Raw genomic sequence first — 26449 nt, 5'->3', positions numbered from 1 at the left:
CCACCTCCTATCATTCCCTCGACCATGACTCTACCTCTCATCACTAATCATCATCTCCCAGACAATCAACAATCTCATCCCCTCAGGAGATCTCCTATCCGCAGCCTCCAATCGGATAGTTTTCCAACCCTGCACTACCCATTTCTATCTCTGAAGAGGGTCCTGATCCAAAACCTCAACTCCCCTGCTTCTCTGATGCTGCCTGACGTGCAATGCCTTTCCAGCTCCACTTTTTATTGACTCCCTTGACATTCACTGAAACGCTCAGATAACATCAGAGATTACCACTGTCCAAAAACAGAACTGAGCTTGCCATATAAATACAATGGCTACAAGAGCTACAATGGCTACAAGAGGTTAGGAATCCTGCAGTACATAACTTACCTCCTGACTCCCCAAAGCATGCCCAACATCAACAAGGCATAAGTCAGAAGCATGACAGAATACTCTCTACTTGCATGTAGGAGTGCAGTTCCAAGGACACTGAACGATCTCTACACTACCCAGGACAAAGCAGTGTCCTTGCTTGGTACATGTTCATCAGTGGTGGACCGAATGTGCAGTAACAGCAGTGTGCACCATCTATAAGATACAGGAACTCTGCAGGAACTCACCAAGTTCCTCAGAGAACACCTTTCAAACCCATGACCTCTCCCATCTAGAAGGACAAAAGTAGCCGATACATGGTAACACCACCACCACCACCTGCAATCCCCTCTTTAAGCCACTCATTTCCTGATTTGGAGTTATATCACCATTCCTCGTGTCACTGGGTAAAAATTCTGGAATGCCCTCCCTAATGGCATTATGGGTCTACCTACAGCTTGTGGATTACTCAGTTCAAAAAGGCAGTTGACCACTACTTTCTCAAGAGCAACTAGGGATGGGCAATAAGAGCTCATACAGAAAACAATATGCCCATCCCTAGTTGGAATGGAAAAAAAAACAATTTGGTCTCACTTTCATCGATGTAAAAGGGTCCCTCTCAGCTGATGAGGTAGATACAATTGTAGATTAATGGTAACAAAAGCATTCACCTACATTGGATGTACAGAAAAATTAGTACCTTCATGGTATGGTACACAGGTTCAAATCTCACAATGGCAGATGGTGAATTGTGAATTAAATGCGAGTGTGGGACTTAAAATGACAACCATGTAACTACTGCTGATTCTCTATAAAGACCTCTCTGGTTCACTAATGTCCTTTAAGGAGGAAAATATATCATTCTTACCTGATCTGGCCTATACAGAAATATGGTTGACCCTTAAGTGTCATCTGAAATGGTCTTAACAACCTATTCAGGTCAAGGACAACTAGAGATGGACAACAAATGCCAGCCTTGACAGTGACACCCACAAAAAAAAGCTGTCTAGCAGCTACAATAGTACCTATCTGGTTGTTTTCTTTAACTTTTTTTTTCAGAGGAGAAGTATGTTAAATTATTGTACAAATGTAAATAATCAAGTTGGGTATATGCCTTGCGAATATCTGAAGAATATAAAGTACAGTAGTACTCTTGTCAGTGTATAAAACAGTACAGCACATCTCCAACAAAATACAAAAGATTTAAAACATTTAATGATAAAAACTTCATTCTCATGGAGACGATGAATTGTTAAATGCCAATGTTCTGGTTTGAACATCTAACCTGTTTAAATATATATTGTTTCTTGAAATAAATTGCAGGACAGAAAAATAAATAAATGCCAGTGGATCCAGAAAAGAGACAAAGTATTTAGCCAAGTAAGTCACAAGGAGACAACAGACCTTCAGTTTCTTCCAACTTACCGCTGCCCCGCTCCCTGGAACTGACTGATTTTATGTAGCTTTGCGGTTGCCTTGGATCAAGGAAAGAAACATGTGCTTGCGATCCCACAGCATATACAGACCATTCTTGTCCATATGCCAAGCAAACATTTTCTCGACAATGTGGCAACTTGGTAGACAGCAACTTGAATAGAAAACACATTTAATTTTATTTGAAGGTGAATTTTACAGATTACTACATTTTATTTTATGCTGTATCCATCTGTGTTTACAAGGGCTAAACAAGGATATGTCCCTGAAGTAGATTGCTGATACTCGTTTTGTTACTAGAGGTGAATAAACTGCCAGAGGAAGTGGCAGATACAGGTACAGCTGCAACATTTTAAAGAGATTTCAACAGGTACATGAATAGTAAAGGTTTACAGGGATATGAACCAAACGCAGGCAAGCAGGACTAATTTAGTTTGGGAAATTTGGTTGGCACGAATGAGTTGGATCGAACGGTCTGTTTCCATGCCATATTAGAGGTCAAGGGGAAAAAGAAATGGTCTCATCACTTGCCCTCTCCAATATCACTCTTCAATCTCCATCCACCCATCTGCCCTTTCCTTGTCTGAAATTCATTTATTTACTTGTACCATTTCTGTGTCTATTTATTTGCACCTTTTTCATTAAGTTTCTCTCTCTCTCAAATACACTCCAGTCCTTTCCTGAGGAAAGACTGTTTACCCAAGCATAAAGGTTTTAATAGTCATTTGGGAGAATAGAGCTCAAGTACTGTCAAAAATAAAGACACTCATCAGGAGAATTCACAAGAATACAAATTCAAGTGAAAACCATCATTGATATTACATGAGGAGAGTCCTGATTGGTTAGCAAGTGAACTGATTGGTGGAGGCAGTCCCTTGGAGAACATATTCGTTAAAGCTGAAAGACAGTTGACTGTCAACCTTTGTTTAAACTTTAAACAAAGCAAGTTGACACTGATTATCCCGAGAAAGAGATTGGAAGTATGCAGCAAGTCAGCATAATAGCTGAGTAGAACTACATGCAAGGAGAGCAATAGTGGGAGATAGCCCCAACAACCTATTTCGAGCTGTTGCACTTGGCTGTGACAGGATGGAAAACTGGGTAGGTTATTGGTGAGCACTTGTTTCTTGCCTCTTTTGATTGGCCAAATGTTTTAAATGAAGAAATATATTACAGCTGAAAATTACAGTTAGAAAATTCACCTCTAAAATGTTATCAATAGTTACTGAATTAATTGGATTAGATATGGCTGTGCTGGCTATATGTTGCAGCTATAGTACATGGGAACTGGTGGACTCTGGTACAATCCATGGTGAATACATTAGCAGCAAGCGTTGGTTGCTCAAAGAAGTTCATCTTGGAGTTGATATGCTGGAGACCAAGTTTGGAAGACTGTGACAATTGGCAATGACTGAGTAGCATTGTAGCTGGACTGCATCAGAGACTCAGGTAATGTCCTGATGATCCAGATTGAAATCCCAACATGAATATACTATATTGAATATAATAAACATCTAAAATTAAAAGACCAATGATGTCCATGTAAACAAATGTCAATTTTTAAGAATCCATCTGGTTTACACATGTCCTTGAGGCAAGTAAACTGTCATCCTTACCCGATTTGGTATACGTGACTCCAGATCCACAGCAATGGAGCTGACTCTTAACTGTTCACTGTCATAGCCTTGCAAGGCATTCAGTTTCACCAACCATTAGAAAGGAAAGAAAAGGATCGGAAGTGGACGGACCACCTGGCATTGACTAAGATACCAAAAATGACAATGGCAAACACAGCCTTGCTGACCCTGCCAAGTCCTCCTTAGTAACAGCTGGGACTCATACCAAAATTGGGAGAATTCTCTCTCAGCTGGACAGTCATACTCACGGAATCATTACTTAGACACAATACCCCATTGGCAGGACAGACTAAGAATAGGTGGTGACACAGTGATTTGCAGTCACAAGGGAGCAGTCATGGGAGTCCTCAATATTGACCTGGGACCCTATGAAGTCTCATGACATCAGGTCAAAGGAAGGGTAAGGAAATCTCCTGCCGATTTCCACAGACCGTTGACCCTGAGCTGATGAATAATTCTTCCTCCATAGTGAACAGCACTTGAAGGAAGTACTAAGAGTGGCAGGAGTGCAGAATGTACTCTGGGTGAGGACTTCAATGTCAAATATAAAGTGTGGCCCACCAGCACCATGACTGATTGAGCAGGTCGAGACCGAAAGGAGATAGTTACTATACTGGGTCTGCGGCAGGTGATGAGGGAACCACCAAAAGGAAAAACATTCTTTCCTCCTCACCAATCTGCCTGCCACAAATGCATCTGTCCCTGACAGTACTGGTAAATGTGACCACTGGATGGTGCTTGTGGAGATGAAGTCCCACCTTCACATTTAGAATAATGGCACTATTATTGGATTAAACAGGATAAACTTCAAGTAGATCTAGCATCTCAAGACTGTGCATCTGAGGCATTGCAGGTCGTCAGGAGCAGCTGAATTGTACTCCAATACAATCTGCACCTGATGGCCCAGCTTTTCCCTCACTCTACTGTTATCATCAAGCCAGAGGGATTAACTCTGGTTCAATGAAGAGTCTAAGAGGGCAAGCCAGGAGCAGCACTAGCCACACCTAAAAATAAGGAATCAACCTAATGAAGGTACATTACAGTGCTAATTGCATACCAACTAGCAGAAACAAGTGATAGACAGAGCTAAGCCATTCCACAACCAACAGATCAGATCTAAGCTCTGCAGTGATGCCACATCTAGTCATAAATGGTGAAGGATAACTAAACAACTCACAGGAGGAGGCAGCTGCACAAACATCTACACACTTCACAACAAGGGTTTCCGGCACCTCAATGCAAAAGATCAGGCAAAAGAAGGTGCAACAATCTTCAGTCAGAAGTACCAAGTGGATGGTCCACCCAGAGGTCCCAAGCATCACAGATGCCAGTCTTTGACCGATTTAATTCTAAATAACATCAAGAAATGGTTGAAGACATTGACACCGCAGAAGATATGGGCCCTGAAAATAATTCAGCAATAGCACTGAACTATTTTGCTCCAGAAGGTGCGGTGTCCCAAGCCAAACTGTCCCAGTACAGCTAAAACACTGATATCTACATAACAATGTGGAAAATTGCTCAGGTAAGGCTACGACCTAAAAAACAAGACAAAACCAACCTCAAACAATTACCATCCCAACAGGCTACTTTTGATCATCAGTAAAGTGATGGAAGGTGTCAGTGATGGTGCTACCTTGTTTCATTATAACCTGCTCACTGACTCTCAGTTTGGTTCCGTCACGGCCCCTCAGCCACTCGCCTCATCAAAGTCTGGGTTCAAACATGGACAAATAATTCAATTCCAGAGGTGAGGTGAGAATGACTGTCCTTGACATCAAGGTTGCAGTTGTCAGAGTGTGAAATTAAGGAACCCTTGGAAAACTAGAGCCATTCTGAATTGGGGGAAAATTCTCTGCTGGTTGGAGTCATATCTAGCACAAAGAATGATGTTGCAAGTCAGTTACTTCAACTCCTGGATATCTCTGGAGCAGGTCCTCAGTGCAGTGTTCTCAGCCTAACCATATAGGCACAGAATCGTACAACATGGAAAAAGACCCTTGGGTCCAACTTGTCCATGCCAACCAGATATCCTCAATTATGCTGGTTCCATTTGCCAACATTTGGCCCAAATACCTCGAAACCGTTCCTATTCATGAAGCCATCCAGATGCCTTTTAAATGTTGTAGTTGTATCAGCTTCCACCACTTCATCTGGCAGTTCATTCCATACAAGCACCACCCTCTGCATGAAAACATTGCCTCTTAGGTCCCTTTTGAATCTTTCCCCTCTCACCCTAAACCTATGCACTCTAATTTTGGACTCCTCTACCCTGGGAAAAAGACCTTGGCTATTCACCCTATCAGTGATCCTCACAATTTTATATACCTCGAAAAGGTCACCCCTTAGCTTCTGACACTCCAGGGAAAATAGACTCAGCCTATTCAGCTTCTCCCTATAGTTCAAACCCTCCAACCTTGGCAACATCTTTGTAAATCTTTTCTGCACTCTTTCAAGTTTCACAACATCTTTGCTATAGCAAAGAGACCAGAACTGAATGCATTATTCCAAAAGTGGTCTAACCAGTGCCCTGCTTAGCTGCGACATGGCATTCCTGTTGCTATACCTAATGCACTGACCAATAAATGCTAGCGTAACAAACCTCTTTTTCACTACGCTCCATTTTCAGCTGTTTCATCCATACCTTACTGTCATTGTAAGGTCAGAAGTGGGGAGGTTCTATGATGGCAAATAATGTTCAGCACCATTCGCAGCTCCTCAGACACTGATGCAGCCCACATTCAAATACAACAAGACCTTACGATAGAGGTTTGGACTGCCATGTGCCAAGTAACATTTGCACTACATAAGAGTCAGACAATGACCATCTCCAACAGGAAAAAATCTAACCATCATCCCTTGATGTTCAATGGCATTACCATCACTGAATCCCTTACTGTCAAACTCCTTAAGTGGCCATCGACCAGAAACTGAACTTGAAAAACCATATAAAGACTGCGACTGTAGGAACAGGTCAGATGTTAGGAATGCTGCAGTGTGTAAATCTGACTCCCCAAAGCCTGCTCAGCATCCACAAGGCACAAATTAGCAATGTGATGAAACACTCTCTCAAATGCTTAGACAGCGCAGTTCAACAATACTCAAGAAACATGACACTGAACTGGACAAATCAGTCTACTTGATTGGCCACACATCCATAAAGTTCCTCTAATACTAATGCTTAGTAGCAGCAGCAGTGTGTACCATCTTTCAGATGCACTGCAGAGGATCCCCAAGACTCCTTAGCAACATCCAATTCATAATCACAACCATCCAGGAGGGCAAGGGCAAGAGGCACATGGGATCACCACCACCTGCAAATTTATTGCCATTCTTTCAGTGTTGCTTGCTCAAAATCCTACTAATTCCTCCCTAATGGCACTGTGGATGTATCTAAAGCAAGTGGACTATAGCGGTAGAAGGAGGCAGCTCACTTTTCTCAAGTGTAACTAAGGATGGACCATAAATGTTGGCCTAAAAAAGCAATGCCCATAAATCATAAATGAATCTGAAAAGGTCAGGTGGTGGACAGTTACCTGGACACAATGTTTACTTACATTAATTGCATTAAATTTGGTCTGTGGTGAGCAGCAAGAGCTGTGACTCTTGCACAAGATAATTACTGGAACACAAAATTTAGCTTCAGAGTAGTCTCAGCTAGTGCCTGTGTTCAATAGTACAAGTTTTTAGCTCCCCTTGTGGACAAGGGCACAGACTGTAGGGAGGAGGAGTGAATGTGGTCCAGAATGCCATGCAAGAAAGGGTTCAGGAGAGAAATGAAGTAGAAATAGGAGAGAGTTAGGGGATTAGATACTGTTCTCTGCAGCCAAGAGAGAGTCCCAAAAGGTTCTTGCTGGGTAACTACCTTGTTTATTGTGAACAGCTAAGACATGCTGCTTGATATGATCAGTCAGTCTTAGGGATGTGTGACCTACATCAGCACTGGTACTATAATTATTCATTTGTGTTTTAGGCAGAACCTCTTTTTGGCTCAACAGCATCATTCTGTTTGTGGCAAACAACATGTGTGTTGTTGCTGCCTAGCAGCATGATCTTCTGAGATAACGTACCCTTCCAGGGTAATGAGGCAGATTGGCATTTTACATGTCCATGAGTCAATGTCTTAGTGTCTTTGATGAACTTGCATGATATGCAGCAAGAAAGGATCTAGCTAAGATAACCATTATCCTGCAGGAAGTCTTAAAACTTTTATATTTGTGAATTATTTATATTTCAAAATCAACAAAGCCAACAGATGTGCAGTATGCCCTTCCTCCTGTCATATAAATGCAACTGTTCAAAATTAAATACATTTTTCAACATACATACATTTCACCTGAACACAATTTTTGAAATTAGCCCAAGGCTTTATTCAAAATAATTTGAAAAGCAACTGAACAGATTTTGTCAGGCTGAGAATGATTGGCATTTGGGTAAATGCCAAAGATAAAGTTTTTGAACTGTACATATATTCAGACTATAGAATCAGTCTTCAGCAAACTAAACTACAGACAACCACAGAAGCTGAACGCATGAAGCAAATATTTAACAAGGTATTCAAGATCACAAAGCAAAATATAGTGCAATGAATGAATTTAATTATGTTGTGATTTAGCTACTCTGAAAATATTTGTTTGGACAGAAAATTCATGGAATCATAGGATCCAACTTCCCAAATATTGATTGGAAGCTCTTTAGACCAAGTAGATTGGATGGGGCAGTGTTTGTGCAGTGCGTCCAGGAAGCTTTTCTAACACAGTATGTAGACTGTCCGACCAGAGGGGAGGCCATTTTGGATTTGGTACTCGGTAATGAACCGGGACAAGTGATGGGCTTGTTAGTGGGTGAACATTTTGGTGATGGTGACCACAATTCTGTGACTTTCACCTTGGTTATGGAGAGAGATAGGTGCGTGCAACAGGGTAGATTTTACAATTGGGGGAAGGGTAATAACGATGCTGTAAGACAGGATCTGAGGAGCATAGGCTGTCGGGGAAGAATGTCGTGGAAATGTGGAACTTTTTCAAGGAATAGATACGACGTGTCCTTGATATGTATGTACCGGTCAGGCAGGAAAGAAATGGTCGTGTGAGGGAACCTTGGTTGACGAGGGAGGTTGAATGTCTTGTAAAGAGGAAGAAGGAGGCTTACATAAGGTTAGGAAACAGGGTTCAGACAGAGCAGTGGAGGGATACAGGATAGCCAGAAGGGACCTGAAGAAAGGGATTAGGAGAGCCAAGAGAGGGCATGAAAAGTCTCTGGCGGATAGGATCAAGGATAACCCAAAGGCATTTTATGCGTATGTGAGAAACATGAGAATGACGAGAACGAGGGTAGGTCCAATCAAGGACAGTAGTGGGAGACTGTGTATTGAGTCGGAAGAGATAGGAGAGGTCTTGAATGAGTACTTTTCTTCAGTATTTATGAATGAGAGGAACCGTATTGTTGAAGAGGAGAGTGTGAAACGGACTGGTAAGCTAGAGGAGATACATGTTAGGAAGGAAGACGTGTTGGACATTTTGAACAACTTGAGGATAGACAAGTCCCCCGGGCCTGATGGGATATATCCTAGGATTATGTGGGAAGTAAGAGAGGAAATTGCAGTACCGTTGGCAATGATCTTTTCATCTTCACTGTCAACGGGGGTGGTACCAGGGGACTGGAGAGTGGCGAATGTTGTGCCCCTGTTCAAAAAAGGGAATAGGGATAACCCCGGGCCAGTTAGTCTTACTTCGGTGGTAGGTAAAGTAATGGAAAGGGTACTGAGGGATAGGATTTATGAGTATCTGGAAAGCCACTGCTTGATTAGGGACAGCCAGCACGGATTTGTGAAGGGTAGGTCTTGCCTTACAAGTCTTATTGAATTCTTTGAGGAGGTGACCAAGCAGGTGGATGAGGGTAGAGCAGGGGATGTAGTATACATGGATTTCAGTAAGGCATTTGATAAGGTTCCCCATGGCAGGCTTATGCAGAAAGTCAGGAGGCATGGGATAGAGGGAAATTTGGCCAATTGGATAGAAAACTGGCTAACCGGTCGAAGTCAGAGAGTGGTGGTAGATGGTAAATATTCAGCCTGGAGCCCAGTTACAAGTGGAGTTCCGCAGGGATCAGTTCTGGGTCCTCTGCTGTTCGTAATTTTTATTAATGACTTGGATGAGGGAGTTGAAGGATGGGTCAGTAAATTTGCAGATGATACGAAGATTGGTGGAGTTGTGGATAGTGAGGAGGGCTCTTGTCGGCTGCAAAGGGACTTGGATATGATGCAGAGCTGGGCTGAGGAGTGGCAGATGGAGTTCAACCCTGCCAAGTGTGAGGTTGTCCATTTTGGAAAGACAAATAAGAATGCGGAATACAGGGTTAACGGTAGGGTTCTTAGTGAGGTGGAGGAACAGAGGGATCTTGGGGTCTATGTTCATAGGTCTTTGAAAGTTGCCACTCAGGTGGATAGAGCTTGTAAGAAGGCCTATGGTGTATTAGCGTTCATTAGCAGAGGGATTGAATTCAAGAGTCGTGAAGTGATGTTGCAACTGTACAGGACTTTGGTTAGGCCACATTTGGAGTACTGTGTGCAGTTCTGGTCGCCTCACTTTAGGAAAGATGTGGAAGCTTTGGAGAGGGTGCAGAGAAGATTTACCAGGATGTTGCCTGGAATGGAGAATAGGTCGTACGAGGATAGGTTGAGAGTGCTAGGCCTTTTCTCATTGGAATGGCGAAGGATGAGGGGTGACTTGATAGAGGTTTATAAGATGATCAGAGGAATCGATAGAGTAGACAGTCAGAAACTTTTTCCCCGGGTACAACAGAGTGTTACAAGGGGACATAAATTTAAGGTGAAGGGTGGAAGGTATAGGGGAGATGTCAGGGGTGGGTTCTTTACCCAGAGAGTGGTGGGGGCATGGAATGCGCTGCCTGTGGGAGTGGTAGAGTCAGAATCTTTGGTGACCTTTAAGCGGCAATTGGATAGGTACATGGATGGGTGCTTAAGCTAGGACAAATGTTCGGCACAACATCGTGGGCCGAAGGGCCTGTTCTGTGCTGTATGGTTCTATGTTCTATGATCCCTATAGTGCAGATAGTGGCCATTTGGCCCAAAGTACGCAGCATCCCGCCCTTGATGAGAAAATTATCTTGGTTACATAGGGTGATTTCCTTCCCTAAAACTTTTCAGAGCAATGGAGTAAATCTGTGGTTTAACACCCATAATAAATGGGAAACTTCTTAAAAGCAACCAGTAAAATTTTTACCAACATGTGGACAAAAAGAATCCTTTTCACTCTTCAGTTAATAATTTAATCAAAGGAAATGGACATCATTTATTTAATTTATTATCTAGCAATATATAATACAAAATAATTGTTTCAAGATTAGTCAAACAAATTAATTTGTGACCAGTAAGTTACCTCTTCGAAAATATAATTTTTGTATGTTATTTTACAGCAAATTTAATAAACAAAGGAAACATACCTTTGTTAAATTGCCTTCTGCTTTCCATAAATGAAAGTAACCATCGAGAGATACTGCTCCAAGTTCCTGTTAAACAGTTAACAGAAATGTTGAGTACAAATCAAAGTTCATGTTTAATTATTTGATGTCAGATGTGCAAATCAGAGTTCATATCAATCACAATAATCCCAATTTCTTTATATTGTATGAGTTGTTGAAATTCTTTGCAGTTTAACTAAGCTTCAGTCAAAGCATTACAGAGAAACCTTGATTATCCAAATACCAATTATCCAAAAATCGGATTATCTGAAGAAAATCTCGAGATCCCAACAGAAACATTACATCAAAGATGTGTGCCCAACACTGATCGCATCTTTTGTTTACAGTGATTACAAGTGCTGCCAAGAACAATGCAGGCACTATCTCTAAATAACTGACCTCCCACCCTCTCTCTCTCTCTCTCTTGCTTCCCGCACTTTCTCTGGAATTCTACACAGGCATGCACCCTAAACCCCCTTTCCCCAGATAATCTCTCCAACATTGCCCTGTACAGGGCAAAGGTGGAACCTGTCAAAAAGTTGCAGTAAAAGATTGTGTGCGCGCGCTATTTGGAGTCTCACCACCCAAAAGGCAATAGTCTTATTGTTGGTGTCCAGTCCGGCTGTCTGGGACAGCAGGTGGACATGCGCACGGGGGGAGGAGACAGGGTTTGCAGCCAGATGGACCGGAGGCGGTGTTGGATCGTGTTGGGGGGGGGGGGGCAGGCGGGTGGTGTTGGACGGGATTGAGGGCAGGGTTGGACGGTGTTGGGGGGGGGGGCAACGTTGGAAGGGGGCTTGCATGCGTGCTGTGATGCTGCCTTATCTCCTGAACAGGGAGCAGACTTTACAGAAAACACCGAGTCCAAGAAGAAAGGCATTGAATCAATTAACCAAATAATCAATTATCCGAACGAAATAGTACCCGCCCGTCTCATTTGGATAATTGAGGTTCCCCTGTATTGATAAAGTAAATTTAGTCTTTACAAAAATGTAAGATTTAATTTGCAATTGGTAAAAATATTTTCTTTCAATGAAAGGTTTTATAGCTCATATTGTATTCAGAACATCAAACCTGAACTAAACTCTTGTAGAGCCCTCTGGAACCAATATTTTGTTTCGAAGGGACACTCACATGGAACTCAGTTTTTTAGTTTCCAAAGGGCCATGTGATATTTGCAACTTCAACACATTATCTCAAATTGCCTTAGAAAGACAATGCAAACTATTTCTGATTAAGAAGTGTCAACACTAATATGTTATATATATATATCCAGAATTGGCTTGAAACATCTTCTCAGATGGTCTTTCTTTCCTTCACAGCCTCGTCCGGTGGCTGGGTGGCATTCCTCTGTCCAGTTTCCACCAAGGAGAGGACGTTTTAGTGATCTTTTTGTTTGCGCACATCAGGTGGTGTGGGGTTTGTAGAGCTTTGGGAATTTTGGACCAATGTTTGGGTTTTTTTTCTGTGCTGTGGTGGTTAATTGGGAGTCTGCAGATGTGATTTAGTCTTGTCCGACTCTGGTGTGGATCTCTTGGGGTCACCTCCTCCACCTTTTTCACTCGTCGTTTTTCATTTCATGAATCATCACAGGGTGAACTGAAGGGGGTGTCAAATGTGCGCGCTTCTACCTTGTATTAAAAATGAGAAGAATTCTGACCAGAGGCTCTTCAAAAAAAAACAAGAAACACTGAAATGAAGGTTGTACTAATACTTGGGTCAAGGGGGAATGTTTCAATGTAAATTGTGCCATGCTGAGAGTGTTTGATATTTAAATATTTTGGTTTGTTAAAATAAATGGTTCAGAAAATCCTTTTAGGTCACTGTTTGGCCTTATGTGAATCAGGATCTCAATTCAATGTGTTTTGTGGGCTATGTATAGGGCAGATTTTGTTTTTACATTGAAATTATACAACTTTGTCCTTTCTAAAATTATCAAACTTGTAACCTCAAAACAAGTTGATTGAGTGCCTTGAGCGCCTCACTTGTGTGAATTTCTACAATGCCTATTTTAATAAAACAATTGGATCAGTGGCCATGATGAGAGTATTGTATTATAATATCTTTGCTGCTGCTGTGTTTTTAACGCAGTGTTCTCAAAGAGTACATTTTAATTTTGATGTTTTGTTAAGATTTTTAAAGAATATTAGAACTTGAGGCTGAGTTGTTTCAGTTTAGATTAGATTAGATTACATTACAGTGTGGAAACAGGCCCTTCGGCCCAACAAGTCCACACCGACCCGCCGAAGCGAACCCACCCATACCCCTAACCTAACACTACGGGCAATTTAGTATGGCCAATTCACCTGACCCTGCACATCTTTGGACTGTGGGAGGAAACCGGAGCACCCGGAGGAAACCCACGCAGACACAGGGAGAACATGCAAACTCCACACAGTCAGTCGCCTGAGGCGGGAATTGAACCCGGGTCTCTGGCGCTGTGAGGCACTGTGCCACTGTGCCGCCCACCAAGTTCTGTTAATTATTTTTAAGACTTCATTGGCCCTGTTCATACTGCAAATTCAAAGAATGTCGATCGCTACCAAAGTTGTCACAGTAATTCCAACTGTTTTATTCGGGAAGTTTCATTTGGAGAACATATTTTAATATATTCTGCATTTGAGTCCCATGAATATTTGAGATTTAAATCTGAACTGAAACTGCCTCTTCAATGGCTATAGCACAGGAAACATTTTGTTACTTCCTTGCTGATTCAGATTTTTGAAATACTTTTCCTGATAGCTTTCACATTAGCCAAGCATTAATTTGTTAAAGGAAAATACCTTTTGAACAACCTGAATTGGGAGTGGGGTTTAAGCGATACATCGGATGGGGGTGAGGCTAGGAGGAAGGTAGCTAGCAATGCAACCGGTGGATGAAGGTAGGTCAGAGTATAGGGTGGAGCAGATAGGTGGGAAGGAAAGTGGACAGGTAGGATAGTTCAAGAGGGCAATGCTGAGTTGGAAGGTTGGATCTGAGATAAGATCAGAGGCTGGGGGGGGGGTGGGGGGGTGAGGAGATGAAGAAACTGATGAAGTTGACATTGATTCCGTGTGGTTGGAGGGTCCCAAGGCGGAAGATGAGGTGTTCTTCCTTCAGTCGTCAGGTGGCTAGGATTTGATGGTGCAGGAGGCCCAGGACTTACATGTCCTTGGCGGAGTGGTACGGAGAGTTGAAGTGATTGGCCACAGGACATTGGGGATATTTAGAATTAGAATTACAATTACAATTCCTACAGTATGGAAACAGGCCCTTCGGTCCAACAAGTGCACACCAACCCACCAAAGAGTATCCCACCCAGACCCTTACCCTGCCCTATTACATAGAACATAGAACAATACAGCGCAGAACAGGGCCTTTAGCACTTGATGTTGTGCCGACCCGTGAACTATTCTCAGCTCGTCCCTTACACTATCCTAAAATCATCCATGTGCTTATCTAAGGATTATTTAAATCTCCCTAATGTGGCTGAGTTGACTACATTAGCAGGTAGGGCATTCCACTCCTTTACCACTCTCTGCATAAAGAACCTGCCTCTGACATCTGTCTTAAATCTATCACCTCTCACTTTGTAGTTATGCCCCCTCGTACAAGCTGACATCATCCTAGGCAAAAGACTTTCACTGTCTACCCTATCTAATCCTCTGATCATCTTGTAGTCGCTATCAAATCCCCTTTTAGCTTTCTTCTTTCCAATGAGAACAGATACAAGCCTCTCAGCCTTTCCTCATAAGACCTTCCCTCCAGACCAGGCAACATCCTGGTAAATCTCCTCTGCACCTTTTCCAATGCTTCCACATCCTTCCCGAAATATGGGGACCAGAACTGTACACAATATTCCAAGTGTGGCCGCACCAGTGTTTTGTATAGTTGCAGCATGATATTGCGGAACCGGAACTCAATCCCTCTACGAATGAAACCCAACACACTGTATGCCTTCTTAACAGCACTATCCACTTGGGTGGCAACTTTCAAGGATCTATGTATATGGACTCCAAGATCCCTCTGCACATCCACACTACCAAGAATCTTTCCATTGACCTAGTACTCTGCCTTCCTGTTATTCTTCCCAAAGTGCATCATCTCACATTTAGTTGCATTGAACTCCATTTGCCACCTCTCAGCCCAATTCTGCAGTTTAATCAAGTCCCCCTCCAACCTGTAACATTCTTCCAAAAAACATTTTTCCTGACTAATGCACCTAACCTACGCATCCCTGAACATTATGGCAATTTAGCTTGGCCAATTCACCTAACCTGCACAGCTTTGGACTGTGGGAAGAAATCAGAGCACTCGGAGGAAACCCACGCAGACATGGAGAATGTGCAAACTCCACACAGACAGTCGCACGAGGCCAGAATCAAACCCGGATCCCTGGCGCTGTGAAGGAGCAGTGCTAACCACCGAGCCACCATGAGGCCCCATTTAGTGCATGTCCCAGAGATGTCCTCTCAAATGTTCTACAATGTGGCGCCCTGTCTCCCCAATGTAGAGTTGATATCATTAAGAGCAATGGACACACTAGATGAGGTGCTTGGATATGCAGGAAAATCTCTGGGGCCTTGGATGGAGGAGAGGGAGTGGCGTGGGTGCAGGTTCTACAACACTTGCAAGTGTCAGGAGTTGAGGGTGGGTTGGCAGGGGGAGTGGACCTAACGAGGGAGTCGTGGAGGGAATGGTCTCTGCGGAATGCTGAAAGGGGTAGGGAGGGAAATATCTCTCTGGTGGTGGGGTCTGACTGGAGGTTTGCAGAAATGCTGGAGGATGATGTGTTGTATCCAGACATTGGTGGGGTGGAATTGGCCGGGGGGGGGGGGGGGGCACTGTCTTTGTTGTGGTTGGAAGAATAGCATTCAAGGGTAGAGATGCAGGAAGTGGAGGCAATGCACTGGAGGGCATTGTTGACCATGTGGGAGGGGAAATTGGCGTTCTTGAAGTAGGAGACCATCTGGGATGTTCTGGAGTGGAATTGGTCCTCCTCGGAACAGATGCGGTGGAGGCAGAGGAATTGGGAGTAAGAGATAGCATTTTTATGGGGACTGGGGGTGGGTAGTGGTGGTATAGGGGGGAGGTGTAGTCCAGGTAGCTGTGGGAGTCGGTGCATTTGATGATGATGTCTGTGTTGAGTCAGTTGCCAGAAATGGGAGATGGAGGGGTCAAGGGGAGGGAGGTGTCGAAGATGGTCCAAGTGAACAGGTGGAAGATGTTCGTTAAGTTGAACTGTTCAATGACGCCAATCAACGTAGTGGAGGAAAATGTGGGAAATGGTGCTGGTGTAACTGCGGAAGATGGACTGTTCCAACTCAGGTTGGAGGCTGTTGATGGGAAATCCCCTGAGGTAATGAGATTGTGGATGGTCTGAGAGATGACAAGTTTGGTGATGGGAGGGGAGATCATGATCAAGGGGGCAGTAGGAGGAGGTGTCTGTGAGGTGTCGCTTAGCTTCAGTGGTTTTCAGGTCAGTGCAGCAAACTCCATTGCCCACTGGTTTGATGGTGAGGTAGACTTTGAAGCAGAAGGGGCGTAGGGCTGCTCATTACGAGGGTGAGGGGTTAGAATTGGTGAGAGGGGTGGATAGGTTAAGGCAGTCAATGTCACGTTGACAGTTGGAAATGAAGAGATCAAGGGCGGATAATAGATCAGCACGGGGTGTCCAAGTGGATGGAGTATGGTGGAGGAGTGAGAAGGGGGTCTTTGGAGGGCAATTGGAAGTCCCTATGGAAAAATAAGCACAGACACGGCAGAAGAAGAATTCGATGTCTCGCCGCGTGTTGAATTCATTGGTCTGGGAGAGTAGTGGGAGTAGTGGTAAGGCCTATACTGATGACTGATCATTCATCCTCAGTGAGGGGAGGTTGAAGGTTGCGGGGATTGGGGGCGCGGGGGGGGAAGGAGGGATGGTAAAAAAAAAAATACAGCAGGGCTGCGTGCTAGGACCTGGTGTGGGGGCAGACACTATCTCTGCAGTGGGTGTGGTCATGGTGTCATGGGTCACATCAGCAAAGGAAGTGACGAACACAGCAGGGGTCGCTGGGGGGGGGGGGGGGGGGGGGGGGAGGGGGAGAAAGAGTGGGGGTGGAAGCGGCGCATTCAGTGGCATCAGTGGTGGTGGTGGTGGTGGTGGGGGGGTGAAGTGACGTTCCGTGTGATATTTGCTATGTCTTTGGCAGTGGCTGCATTTTCATTGATGGTGTCCCAGTGCATGACATCAGTAGGGGCTGAAGTGGCGAGGCAGTGGCAACCACAGGTGTGGAAGTGATGTGACAGATAGCTTTCGCAGTGGTTTCGGTGGCGATGGTTCTGGCAGTGATTACGGAGGCAGTTGTCTTGGCGGCGATAACAGAGGCAGTGGTCATGGGAGCGATCACAGAAACAGTATAGTTGGCAGTGGCTGTGGGGCGGCGGAGGCGCAAGGGATGTCATCGTTTGTCATGGTGATGGTGGCTGTAGTGACAAGTCTCTCCCCCACCCCCAACATTCCTGAAGAGCTTATGGTCAAAACGTTGACTTTCCTGCTCCTCAGATGCTGCCTGATCTGTTGTGCTTTTCCAACACACTTTTTGATTCTGATCTCCAGCAACAGTAGTCCTCACTTTCTCCTAGAGGAAGTATTGGAGGCTGGTCCAATTACAACATTTAAAAGGTATCTGAATGGGTATATGAATAAGGGTTAGGGGGATATGGGCCAAATGCTGGAGCTGGATTAATTTAGGAAACCTGGTCAGCCTCGACAAGTTGAACCGAAGGGTCTGTTTCCATGCTCTAACTACAAGTCTGAGCTTGAGCTATTTCCACGTGTGTAATTGGCCGAGTTGCACCAGCAAGTCACCAGTGAGGGGAACAGCTGACTTGAAGGTCTTCTATCTCTACATGTAATCCTCATTAGGAAGTTTTCCGATACTGACTAGATTCGGCAGTGTGTGCGCCGTTTTGGACATCTGATCATATTTAAATGCTTTCTGCACTGTGCTGAGATGCTTTCATGAACTGGTGTTCTGAAATTCAGCAGGATTGTGTTCTTACGGAGTATGGTCAACCCCGGCCTCAGCGTAGACATAACGAAGGGTCCTCCCAGCCTGGCACAGTAGCTCCCTGGCACGGCATGGTTTGGCTTCCTCTCAGCCTGGCATGGCAGTTTTCCAGCAGTACTCTCAGCCTGGTATGGCCTCGGTGTGATCTGGGTTGAAAGACTGTTGTTTTGAACTTTCACTTCTACAATGCTGGACTTTTATTTCTCCATTTTCTAAGATTTTGTAACTGAAAAAGCTGTGCCTGGGTACTTTTGTACTTAAGACGGCGCTGTAAACTGCAACTTATAAACATTTCACTGTATTTATTTAAGTACATGTGACAATAAAGCTAATTCTAATTCTACAAAACAGAAATGACCGCAAAGGGACAACCTTTGGAATGTGAACTACTCTCAGATGAACATGCACAGGAGTAAAATCAATTCCAGGCCAAACAATGATAATGGTCACAGCTGTTCAAACAGTAGATGCGTCTCTGGAAGGAAAGATGTTGAAGGTGCTCATTTCAATTTCAAAGCAGAGGGCCTTTCAATCAATTGAAGATGGTAGGTTTTCTCAAAACCACACCAGACAAAAGCAGTGTGCAGGAAGAAATTCAAGTTTTGCCTCCCCAATTTATATGGGGATTCTGACCCCAGCAGGATCAGGTGTGAATTTTACACTGTAGATATTCTCAACCCACAAAAAAACTGGAGGAATATGATGGTGCAAGGTTGAGAATTTTAAGATAATCAACTTTCCTCACAAAAAAACCTGTGTGGCTGTACGCATACTGAAATATACCCTCCCGTCCAGACGAAACTTTGCCACTTGATGTTTATTGGACAAATCATTTCAAAGTACTGGACAGGTAAAATAGGGAAATACAGTGAAGTCACTTCAGCCATAAGCAATTTGTGTGGGGCTATAATAGGGTAGATGTTAAATATTCCTTGATATGGGATGCTAAGGGAGGATAATAAGGGAATAATGGAGGACGGTGGCAATATTGGTTAAGCAATACATTGTAGAAAAGAGAATGTCCTGAAGGATTGAAGGACTGAATCAATTTGACTAGAGCTAAGAATCAAATTGCATGGTGACTAAACTAATAAAAAGGATTTAGGAAATAATCTGCAAGGAGATTACAGAAAGGTGAAAACACAAGTCTCAACAGCATTTGGTTTTTTGTGTCAAGAACATATTCTTGGATAGATTAAGTTGCACAAAAGATACAAGAGAAAAACAAATTTGCCAAGTTTCCCAAAACACATTCTTGTGGATATAAATTAACATCTTGAAACTTACTTTGCTACTGTTGTTAAAAGCCAAAGCTCTCACTTTGCAATTGTATGGACTTGTATATTCCTTGGGAATATCCTTCAATGCCTTGTGCGTTATGTGGGTGTAACTGGGGACTTGGGTGGGATCCAAACTTATATCAGTCTGGTTTAGCACTTCTTCTGTCACTTCCCATAATCCCATTGAACCATCTCTTGAACCTGCCGGATTAAAAATACAGACACGTGATTTTTACATTTAGGAACTGTTGGCCATTTTTCCACACAGCGTCTGGTAAACAAATTATATTGCAGGCTTGAAATCAAAAACTTTTCATGCAAATTTAAAAGAACAGAGCAGGAATCTTTAGAGTTATTATACAGCCCTACAGACATTTAATGCTCCATCTAAATTCCAGAGTCCAGGACCAGCTGAGTGGATGATATATGGAGGGAGATGAGGCATCAGGGTTTTGAAGCAAATGTCGTGAGTCTTAATGGAGAGGCTAGAGCAGGAGGAAGCATCTGCAGGCAACCACCTGGATATCCAACACAGTGCTGGATATGGAAAGGGTGGGCTTGAGCAATATGGGATCTGCTAAAAGAGAAATAAAAATGTAGACAGGAAAATGGAACAGGAAATCAGTTTCTTTTAAAAAGAACTTTTGTTTAGGTTCATGATAATGAAAGAGAATACTTAAGATAGATATTCACACAAGTTTTCTCAGGGAAAAGAGCAGAAGGGTGGAATGGTAGTGTCGGGGGGGGGTGGAGTATAAGAATTTATGAGTAATTTGATCACTTTTGATATCATTGAGAAGCATATGAAACTTTTAAATTGACTGCGATTGTTTCAACACCTCCTCTAGGAGGCTCCACAGTGAGGCAATTAACTTAAATATGCAACATGGAAGAAAAATAAGCACCACAAAAATTAAAAAAAGACTGTGTAAGGAGGATGTTCACCAATGATTGCACTATGTTCAGCACCATTTGCAACTGTTCAAATACTGAAACAGTCCATGTTCAAATACAAAAAGATCTGGACAAGATCCAGGCTTTGACTGACAAGTGGGAACTAGTGTTCACACCACTCAAATGCCAGGAAATGACCATCTCCAATAAAAGACAATCTAACCATTGCCTCATGATATTCAATGGTGCTATCATCACTCAATTCCCCCAGTTTCAACATTCTGGAAATTGTCATTAACCAGAAACTCAACTGGATTTGTCACATACAGTGGGTACAAGAGCAGATTGGAAGCTAGGAACACTATGGCAAGTAATGACTCCTCAAAGCATGTCCACCATTCTACAAGGCACAAGTCAGGATGTGATGGAATACTCCCCACTTGTCTAGCTGGATGCAGTTTCAACAACACTCAAGAAGCTTGACACTATCCAAGAAACAGCAGCCTGTACCACATCTATAAGCATCCATTCAATCCACTAGCAACGCTCAGTAACATCAGTGTGAACTATTTACAAGACGAACAGAAGTTCTCCAAAGATTCTTAGACAGCAACTTCCAAACCCCCAACCACTTCCATCTAGAAGAACAAGGGCAGTAGGTACAAGACAATACCATCAGCTGCAAGACCCCTTCCAAGCCACTTACCATACTGGCATGGAAAAGATATCATTCCTTCAATGTCACTGGGTCAAAATCCCGGAATTCTCTCCCTAATGACATTGTGGGTCAACCTACAACATGTATTTTCAAGATGACAGCTCACCACCACCTTCTTAAGGGAACTGCTGGCCAGCCATCACATCCCATGAATGAATGCAAAAAAAACCCGTGCAAGTTAGGTATAGTCACAGAACTGTCGGGGAGGGAGTTCCAGGATTTTCACCCAGCAACTGTGAAGGAATCGAGATATAGGTCCATGAGGGGCACGAACATAAGGAGTCTTGATTTCAACATTTTATAAATAGCTTTAGGTATCAGCAAAACCTCCAATATTTCAAGTCAGATTACTTTGATTTTAGTATAACACAACGCTGAAAATATGTAAGGGAGTTCTAAACTCCAGCAGATTCAAAAAGTGGTCAATATCAAAACAGTTAAAGCAAGGTTTTAAAGTAGCTCCTCTAAGACAAATTCAACAGTTATGTACCAGAGTGTGAAATCACAGGCTTGCCATAGCAGCATTGAGCAGAGTAAATGGGCAAGAAGCATCATGTGTACTTCGCCCTGTGACCTCATACATCACTCATCTTATCTCATGTTTGCCGCCTTTCACTGGTTCCCCTTCTCATTTTTCTTGATCTTTTCCCCCAGCCCTGTAAACTTTCCCAGTTCCCTTTATCCTGTTTCCCTGGCTCTTGCCATCTGCCTATTTTTGTTGCCAACATTAACATGGAGTGCTTCTGCATCACCCCTGCTTCAGCCTTGTCCCCCGTCCTTCCCTGCTTGCTCTGGTCTACACCGAACGTTGGCAGATACTGCAATGAAAAGCAGATACATTAAGGTCACTAAAATTTGGAAAAATGCCCTTTTAAAGCATTGTTTAAATATTCCTTACATGCACACTTCCACATTAGAGATATGGTATATCATAATTTAAATGAGAAGTCCCATGATTACTAAGCCATTGAGACCAGAGTCTTTAACCAAGGAGCAGTTTGAGTACCACTGACTGACATAAACACAGAAAATAGGAAGAGGCCATTGAGCTCTTTGAGCTTGCCCCACCATTCAATATGAGCATGGCCGATCATTCACCTCTGTTCTTGGTTCCTGCTTTATCTCCATACCCTTTCATCTTTTAGCCTTAAGAATTATATCTAACTCCTTCTTGAAAGCATTCAATGTTTTGGCTTAAACCATTTTCTGTGAGAGGGGATCTTCCGGCTCACCATTCTCTGGGTGACGAATTTTATTCTCATCTCTGTCTGAAATGGCCTACACTGTATCCTGAGATTGTGCCACCCCCTGGTTCTGGACTTCCCTGTCATTAGGAACATCGTTTACCTTGTTTAGTCCTGTTAGAATTTTACAGGTTTCAATGTGATCCACACTCAATCTTCTAAACGCCAGTGAATATGGTCCTAACCTATGCAAGCTCTCTTCATACGTCACTCCTTCCATCGCAGGAATCAGTCTGGTAAACCTTTGTTGTGTTTTTTCCATAACCCAAAACATCTTTCTTTAGTTAAGGAGACTAAAACAGCACACAAAACTCGGTGTGGTCCCGGAAGATCCTTTTACAATTGCAGTAAGGTATGCCAGTTCTTGTACTTGAATTTTCACACTATGAAGGCTAACATACCATTAGTCTGTGCTGTGTGTAAATCAACATAAGTTACCTTTAAGTTGGCTACTTTATTAAGAAATCTCAGACAATCAAGTACTGAAACACTGATTTAAAGTTTTATTGCATGAAGCAATGGCACGGTGGCTCAGTGGTTAGCACTGCTGCCTCACAGCACCAGGGACCAGAGTTCGATCCCAACCTTGGGCGACAGTCTGTGTGCATGGAGTTTGCACATTCTCCCTGTGTCTGCGTGGGTTTCCTTCAGGTGCTCCAGTTTTCTCCCAAAATTCAAACGTGCAGTTCAGGTGAGGTGGCCATGCTAAATTGCCCATAGTGTTCAGGGACGTATAGTTAAGTGCATTAGTTAGAGGAAATGTAAAATAAAAGGGTGTGGGAATGGGTCTGGGTGACATACTCTTTGGAGAGTCTTGTTGGGCCAAATGGCCTATTTCCACACTTTAGGGATTCTAAAAGCAACCAAAACAAGACATGTCAAGGAAGCAAGTTAAGCCTCACAACCCAACTTGGCTATTACTAGATTAATGGTGAAACTTGGCCACAACCCCAAGTGAAGCCTGCCTCTGAAAGTACCCAGGATTCAATCCGTAATCACAGTTGCTCTCCAGAGTTCTGCTAAAAATGGAGTTCTGGTGTTCGATTCTTATACAGATTTCTGTCATTCAAGTTATTAATGATGATTCTTTAAGTTATTTCATCAAAATTACGGCAAGTCTGCAGCTTGCCACCTTGTCAGAAGTAGCTTTTTTGTTCCTTGTTACACTTGGCCTTAACTGTTTGTTCAACTGTTTGATTAACTTCTTAAATTCTTCTTCTGGGGAATCGGTTGTCCTTTGTGGCAATACAGCATACAGTTTATCCGCAGGCGTCAAAGCAGTTTTTTTTTCATATATCTCCACTCCCCCTTTTGTGTAACATGACTAATTGCTTTCAAATCCCTGACAAGTTTGTCCTGAAGAGTTTATTCCAGGCAGTTAATGTTGCTTCTTTCTGCATGCAAGTTTATAGTTTGGTGATTCTTTCAATCCATGAACAGTTATTAAAGTTCTGAAGGCTATAATATCACGTGTTTCACCACATGCTGTATTTACTTTCAGCAACCAAGGTTACTCAGGCCTCACTGCAGTTCTCCCTTTTCCATTCTATTGCCCTTCAGATAATACCAAGTGGATAACCTCACATTTATCCACATTATGCTTCATCCGTCATGTACTTGCCTATTCACTCAACTTGCCCAAATCACTATAAGACTGAGCAAAAGTAGATTATTCAGACAGCCAATCAAGTCTGCTCTGCCATCTGTCACCAGATCTGTCTGATCTGATAATCCTCAACTCCACTTTTCTGCCTTTTCCCCAAAGGATGCGAAATAAAGGCAAGAGCAAAACATTGCATCAGCATGCTTGAAGAAGAACGTTAAGTGTACTGGGTTAATTTTAATTTTGTAAAGTTTGGCCTAACATCACAAGATCCTCAAATAAAAGCAAGATAATGCAAATCTGCAATCTGAAAATTAAAGAAAATGCCTAAGCAACTCAGCAGGCTTGATAACATTTGTGGAGAGAGAAACAGATTTAACCTTCAAGTTTGATCTGACTCTTAAGAATGTCAGTTTTAGTTGCTCTGAAGAAATCATACTGGATCTAAAATGTTAACTCACTCTCTCTCCACTAATGCTGCCAGCCCTGCTGAGTTTCTCCAGCTTTGTGTTCATTTCAGATTTGCAGGATCAGCAGTATTTTTTTTTAATTCATTCCAAATAATCATTTTAATGAAATTAAGCTAATTAGCAGTGCAGCAAATGTGTTTGAAACTCACCAGAAACAGCCATTGTATCACTAACCCAAGCAATTGAAAAAATCCAGTCTTTGTGCCCATCCTAGAAAAAAGCATTTACAAATTAGTTCCAGTAAAGAAAACAAATCTACTTCAAGGTGTTAGACAGCAATAAAACTACAAGAAAATCAAATCCAAATGTTTTAAACAAATCCATTGTTCGCTTAAACTTGAGGTGTGAAGCTTATAATCTAGGCCTTTAAATTTAAGTCTCAGCTAATAACTTTAATAAATGAACCCCTACAGTTTAGATGTTTAACTTACATCTCCCACACAAACAGGATCCAGGGTTGGCAGGCGATAAATGGCAATGCTGTTTGGGTTGTCTCCTCCAGTAGCTAACAAGGTACGAGAAGGGTTCAGTTCAATGGCATGGATACCACAACCTTGCTGATCCATGACGACACTGGGCTGTTCCCGATCCTTCAACATGGGAATTTTTGTTATCTGACCAGTCATAATATCCATCACCAAGAGCTACAAAAACAACAGCAGAAATTACAGTGTCACCCTACATTTTAACTCAACTAAGTTTTTTTTTAAGTTCCTTAAACAGTTGTTTGCAAAATGAGCTGATCATCTAATCCCTCAATTAGTATGAATTGCTCCTCAATTCATATTATTTAGAAAAGTTGAATAAAAATGGATGGAACAGCAATTTTGGCTGACAACATTTAATGTTGTCATTAAAAACTTACATTGACAGTATGAGATATATTGTGCTCAATGAAATAATCTAACAAAAAAATTAGACAAAAAGAATCAGTTCAATAGCTACCTGATCTGTTGACAAGATGGTTAAGAGTACAATGCCAACAATGTATGTAGTCTCTGTGCTGGCTGTGGCACTACTTTCATCTTGGGGCCTGCCTTTTCTAATTATTTCAATGTGATCTCATAACATCATTGAGAGACAACTTGAGATAGACATTTGTGTGGTGGCATGATGATCAACCTCAGAAAACCAAGGATGAACAGAGACAGGTGACATAGAAAGGGTACTTGTGCCTAAGCACTGCAGTAGATGATTTCAGTTTTGATGCTGCGAATGTGACAAATTGCTTAATCTTAATTTGGCAAAATGCCATTATTACATGTAATAAAGCACAAAAGTATGAATTTGGCCCTGTAGCCTCATGATGGAATGTTCTACGCAGCCTCCTCCCACCTCTCTTTGTCAAATGCTATTACAAAATTCTTCCATTCCTTTCATCCTAATGCCCCTTAAATGCACTTAGTCACCTCAAACAGTGAGCTCTGTATTTTAACTACTCGTGAGATAAAGAGGGTTCTTTTTAAGTTTTTATTGGATTTATTAACAACTATGATATTTATGGCCTCTATTCTGATCACAAGTGGAAACATCTTCTGTACTTCAACACTGTCAAACCCCTTCTTTAAAGATCTTCATCAGGTCACTCCTCAGTCATTTCTCTTTGAGATAAGAACAATTCCACCAAGGGTCGAGGAGATCGACCATAATTAACCCCTTAGATTTAAAAATAATCTAAAAATTAGAAAAATACCATTGCGCGAAGGTGAGAATTGTGCTAATCTATTTTGCAATTTCAACTCACTCAATTTCTGCTTGCCACTCCTGTGCAATGACGACAGCAGCTTCTGCCAAGACTAGGCCCAGTGAATGAGATGGTAGAGAGGTGAAGATCGCTGCTCAGAAAGCTTATTAAGCAGTAGTCTCCACCTCTCTCCCAGCTCATTTAGTGTGCCTGGTCTTGGCAAAAACTGCTGTCAAGTGTATCCCACAGCTTATTTTGTCTTGATGCATTTGCTGCATGGTTAATTGAACTTGGTGCTCTTCTGTTCGCCTCCCATACTCCTAAATCCTCATACCATGATCAGCCATCAGTAGTAACTATAACCCACCACTACAAAAATTACGTAATGGCAACATCATCCATAAATATATGTCAATGGTGCTTCAGATTTTGAATTCTCTACTTGTATTATTTTAAAAAATCACTTAATTGGACACATATTTTGGGTTGAGCTGAGGAGATTAAATCAATTCTGTTCTTTAATTTTCATTGTACATTCTTGCTTTTAGCTTTAAAATACTGGTACATGAGGTAAAAATTGAGTTACAACTTGGAGTGGCTGATGTG

General features: G+C 42.5%; 1 protein-coding gene across 1 annotated transcript in view; it reads right to left on the bottom strand.

The window, feature by feature from the left end:
- dcaf12 (DDB1 and CUL4 associated factor 12) overlaps nucleotides 1-26449 on the bottom strand; it is a 91843-nt gene that overhangs the window by 36116 nt on the left and 29278 nt on the right. The window contains exons 3-7 of the mRNA XM_043687546.2: nucleotides 24591-24803; nucleotides 24309-24369; nucleotides 19238-19431; nucleotides 10902-10967; nucleotides 1792-1954 (exon numbers count right to left, since the gene is read on the bottom strand). Of these exons, the coding sequence (XP_043543481.1) occupies nucleotides 1792-1954; nucleotides 10902-10967; nucleotides 19238-19431; nucleotides 24309-24369; nucleotides 24591-24803 (697 nt within the window). The remainder of the gene's footprint in view (nucleotides 1-1791; nucleotides 1955-10901; nucleotides 10968-19237; nucleotides 19432-24308; nucleotides 24370-24590; nucleotides 24804-26449) is intronic.

Source organism: Chiloscyllium plagiosum, unplaced genomic scaffold (assembly GCF_037043375.1).
Source record: "Chiloscyllium plagiosum isolate Xiang-an unplaced genomic scaffold, Cpla_swu_hap1 HiC_scaffold_1, whole genome shotgun sequence".
NCBI classification, from domain to species: domain Eukaryota; kingdom Metazoa; phylum Chordata; class Chondrichthyes; order Orectolobiformes; family Hemiscylliidae; genus Chiloscyllium; species Chiloscyllium plagiosum.
The sequence above is the reverse complement of the archived record's forward strand: the minus strand, read 5'-3'. Positions and strand labels throughout refer to the sequence as shown.